Consider the following 5,000-nt stretch of genomic DNA (forward strand, 5'->3'; position numbering starts at 1 on the left):
CTCCTTTATGGAAATCATTTCTTTAGATATAGAAAAGGAAGTAAAAAGTGTCTCAATAGTTTTAAAGACTAAAAAGCCAGAGATGAGCCTAAAAAATTAATTATTATTTTTTAGGCCAAATTCCATGGAAATTCATAATTTTGACCAAACCAGTCATTCCTTTTGGGTTGTTATAGATTCCAAGGTTGCTGTTTAAAAAAATTAATGTAGCTGATGGTGTGATAAGGTCATCCTCTTTTTTATCTCTGTTTAGCGTTGTTGGACTGATCCAAATTTTTGGCATGTAAAAAAAAAGTAACAACATAGTTAAACCATTTTTCACTTTAAATAGTTCTTTTAATCTGAAAAATGAGCATAGCAACAGCATAGAGAAAAACATGTTGTCTTAATTCTACAATAACGTCAACCAACAAATTCTGCCATATTGATTTTGGGTTCATGTCTTGCTGTTTCCAGGCTCCAAAGTAATGATGCTGGTGTACTAGGCCACCTATTCCGAGACTTCTTGTGATTTTTTTTTTCAGTTAAATTTTTTTTGAAATATCTGACCAACCGAACCAATATCAGGAAACGCATTCAACGCTAAACGAAAAAAAAAAGGGGGATGGTCTAATGATAAGAAAAATGTAAGGGGGAAAGGAAAAATCACAGGGCTTTGAAAGTCGAGCATGGAAATGGCAGGGTGGAAGGCCTGTGGTTCTGGTGCTTTAAAGCGCATGGTGCAGTGATAATGGGATTGTTGGGACAGTGTTGATTAATACAAATGTACACCTAGTGCTTCTCATGTTACATGTTTCCACTGGGAAATACTGTTCAGTCTTAAAATATTAGAGATGATCACTGTTCAATCTCACTAGATTCTCGGTAGTTACAAGGCTGAAGTGGTTATTTTGAACATTTCTGCTCTATTTGTCAACCTTTTCCCATCACTTGTAGTGTCCAATGAACAGCTGCGAGGAAATACCTCACTGGAAATGGCACATGTCCAGCAGTATGTAAACTTTGCTGACCAAGAACTTCTACCTGCAGTGGCCACCTGGGTTTTTCCAACGCTTGGTTTAATGCAATACAACAAACAGGTGATTAGAGCTTACAACATGCTGAATAGTCGAGGAGAGGTGTTGTTTTTTGCCATGCCCAGGGACAAACACACGTTTCTGTGGTTGGCAGTCCCAGCAACCTAACTATGGTCCTCCAGGTGTGGTGATGTACATGTAGGCACACCACTCTGTCAGTAGTAAACAGCCAATGATTACTTACAATATTCACTTTGCGACTAAAACTTGCAATTTTGAGACTAAATTTCAAGCCACATACTTTAGTCCACTTGGGAAATGTTTTGGGACTGTTTGCCATAAACACTAACAAAAGCACTCTTTACTGTCCTATTAAAGAGAAAAAATTATTTAAGCAGGGTAGTTCATTAAAGGAAACCTCCACTTCTACAAAAAAATAAATTTAAATCACATGAAATAACCTTTACAGTCAAATCTGTAAAAACTTTTTTCAAAGAAAGCCTTTGTATCCAAAATAAACGTTTTAAAATCGCTTGCATTTGTTTTCAAATTTCGCGTGCGCCACCTTCTTGAATAATTGTGACTTGTTACAGTTGCCCTATTGGTGTCTGCGAAATTAAGCAATTTTAAAATTCAGCTGTCCTGATATAAACACTTTTTAAAAACAAATTTTGAACAAATTTGTTTCGAAATATTGTTTCCGTCGGTTTAAAGTTCTTCTGTAGGTTGCCCAGCTTTTTTCTGTTAACTTCATTTTTAAACTGCAGGCATTTAAGTGAAATTGAAAGTCATCAGAAATAGGTGATCTTGGGATCTGGTGCCTTTAAGGTCTATGAAGCATGCAATTCTGTTGTGTAATTTTGTGCCAAAATTTCATGTTTACTAACACCATTGAACAACTTTGTATAGAGCAAGGTTATTGATGACCTAATGGCTTTTGTGTAACTGACAACTTTGCTTTTATTTTGATGATCTGACACTACACTTTCAGGCCACTGAAAAAGCCATGGAGAGTGTTAAGAAGTGTCTGACAGTTCTTAACGATGTCCTGTTGACAAAGACCTTCCTCGTGGGTGAAAGGGTGACACTTGCTGATATCTCAGTTGGCTGCAACCTTCTAATGCTGTACAAACAGGTCTGTAACAAGTATAATTTTAATGTAGATGATAGCGAGAAGCCTTTTTTAAAGTGACTGTGAAGTAAAAAATAATTAATGCCTTTTTGAAAAGGTTTTGAAAATAATGAAGAATGGCATTTTTCTGTTTTGAAGTATCCTTTTTTCTTTTCAGAGTTATTTGAGTTTTTGTGTTGTGCAAGTTAGCAAATTTGATGACGTCAACAGAAAACTTTAATATCGTTGGAACAATAGGAGATAATTCAAAAATGAGAACACCATGTTTTAGAATCAGGGCTTGAAATTGCGACCAATACAGTTACATTTGCGACTGAATTTTTTCCCTTTGCGACTAAAATATCTGGAGAAGCCACAAATTTGCGACTTGTTTTCATCTTCGCTCTTTCAAAACAAAAGGGTTAGCAGTTGCCACTTTGCTGCTGTTTTTACTAAAATGAAGAAATGACAAAACTTTGTTTTACTACACCACTGACAATACAATGCAGTGCAAGGATTTTGCAACTAAATTTTGCAAAATTGCAACTACATTTTCGTATCTTGTCGCATAATTGCAACTGGATTTTTGCTAATATCAAGCCCTGAGAATGCAAGTTGTTTTGGCGATGGGCTAAAGGACAAATGAAAAGCAGAGTCCTGGGCAGGAATCGAACCTACGACCTCCGTAACACCGGTCGGATGGTCTACCCATTAAGCTACTAGAACTCACTGATCCAGGAGAGCTAGGTCATTTATCTACAGTAGGTCCTAAATGGACAGTGTGTTCCAGCCTTAGAAGGATCGAAATTTCGCCCTTTCTTCTCTAAGGGGTTTTCCGTTGATAAGTAAAATCATCTGGTGTTTCAGAGGAAAATCTATAATTTGCCATTTTAGGAGGGAAATGGTTATAGAGGATGTAGTTTTGAAGTGGACTTAGATACTGGTATCTGTTTCTTACCGATGTTCTTTGTTGCATTTCCAGGTGATGGACCCTGGTTTCAGAGCTCCATTTGCTAATGTAAACAGATGGTTTGTGACAATTGTCAACCAGCCACAGTTTAAAAAGGTCCTTGGAGAAGTGAAGCTTTGTGAGACAATGGCTACGTTTGATGGTGAGTTGCATTCTCTGGTAGCAGATAAAATTTTAGTTATCATCAATGGGGGTGGGTGGGGGGCATTCTTGGCAAAAATGGAGTTCTCCTTAATCAACACATTCCCTCCTAATATAAGGGTGCGTTCAATTGGCCGTATTCCGGAATAGGAATGTATGGAATACATGTTAGAAATCCTTCATTTTTATGGAGATTCGAATTAAAATGGTCAAAAACCATTAAAATGCCATTTTAAACATATCTTTATCATCCTTGTTGCTTCAAAACACCAGACATAATGTTTTAAATCACCACTCTATGTATTTTTATTCCAGAATAGGGTCAATCGAACGCACCCTAAGAGTGACACTCAGAGTCAGATTATTCTCTGTCTAAGGACAAAAAATTATTTTTCTTGTCAATGAGGGCCAGATACCAGATGAAAGGTTTGACGACATCTATGTCCACTCTAAACCTGCATCTCCTTTGAAGTATGTCTCCTTAGAAGTAATGGGTTAAAGTTGCACCACAGGGTTTCACATTGACATACATGGATGGGTGGACGGTCATACGGTCACCAGAACCAAATTTTCTCGCACAGATGGGTTAAATAGTTTCTTACCCATGGTGCTCCGCGTGTGCACCTTTGGCGCTTGGAGTTCCGCTAAAAGTCAACGTAGGCTGTGCAAGCTTTTAGTCCAGTGAGAAGGAATCAGTGTGGGTCAGTGGATGGAACACTTTAGTTGAGATATGGGGCTTGTTTTTTAAAAGTCTTGAAAACTTTTCTGGCCTGAAAAGCCATTTGTGAAACTGTCAACCGCTTGTTTTGGAAAGCCGATCTTTGAAGGTGTTTCAACGAAATAAAAAGAAAAAGGACTGTGAAGTTTGACGACTTGAATCCACTTCGTTCTTGAGATACAAAGAGAAATTGTGACACCTGAAAATAGCCGTAAAGTTCAGGGACTTTCTAGAAACGAGCCCCTGGTGTTCTCTGGTCTTGCCACCACCTTGAGTGGTTCTGGATATTTCATATTTTTTGGTTAATGAGGTACTGGTCTGGAAACAGAAACTTCAAAAGGGAGAACAGTGTTGAAATGATCTTTTGTTTGAGTTTTTGACTTAGCTGTGTAGAAATTAATTGAAATGTTTGATTGGTTAACTTCCTCAAAAATTTAGAAACCTGGCCCGGGTTGCTCGAAGCATGGTTAGCGCTAACCAGCGTTAAATACCATGGAAACCTATAGGTTTTGACACCTCTTAACCAACGGTTAGCGCAAACCAGGCTTCGAGCAACCGGCCCCTGGTGTGTTCTGTCATGGTCAACGTCAAAACAGTGAACAAAAACAAGTTTTAAACCTGCTACCTGTTGAGATAATCTGTTGTTGTGCTTCTTGTAACAGTGACACTAAATAAAAATTCCTGAGATGATAAGTCAATAAAGTAGGTGCATGCATTGTTTTTATGAAGACCCTTTTCACTAAACTTTTCAAGCCATTGTTCACTTTTTCAGGGAAGAAATATGCTGAACTTCATCCAAAGGAGGAAAAGAAAGGAAAAGAGAAGACTCCCAAGGATGAGAAACCCAAGCAAGGAAAGGCAAAGCAAGAAAAAGCCAAAAAAACAGATTCAGCAGAGGAAGACGACGGCATTCCCAAGGAACCAAAGGCCAAAGACCCTTATGCTGGTCTGCCTAAGAGGTATGCTTGAACAAATCATATCCCTTTTTTATTGAAGTTGATTGTGATTTTTCTCTTTTGATCTCAAGATTTGTTGGGTGTGAGA

The 5,000-nt window shown here is 38.0% G+C and overlaps 1 protein-coding gene across 1 annotated transcript in view; it reads left to right on the forward strand.

Moving 5' to 3' along the window:
• The window catches only part of LOC138026996 (elongation factor 1-gamma-A-like), a 12,363-nt gene that overhangs the window by 4,540 nt on the left and 2,823 nt on the right, over positions 1-5,000 (forward strand). The window contains exons 4-7 of the mRNA XM_068874481.1: positions 937-1,079; positions 2,008-2,151; positions 3,110-3,239; positions 4,729-4,915. Of these exons, the coding sequence (XP_068730582.1) occupies positions 937-1,079; positions 2,008-2,151; positions 3,110-3,239; positions 4,729-4,915 (604 nt within the window). The remainder of the gene's footprint in view (positions 1-936; positions 1,080-2,007; positions 2,152-3,109; positions 3,240-4,728; positions 4,916-5,000) is intronic.

This window comes from Montipora capricornis, chromosome 12, assembly GCF_036669925.1.
Source record: "Montipora capricornis isolate CH-2021 chromosome 12, ASM3666992v2, whole genome shotgun sequence".
Classification (NCBI taxonomy): Eukaryota; Metazoa; Cnidaria; class Anthozoa; order Scleractinia; family Acroporidae; genus Montipora; species Montipora capricornis.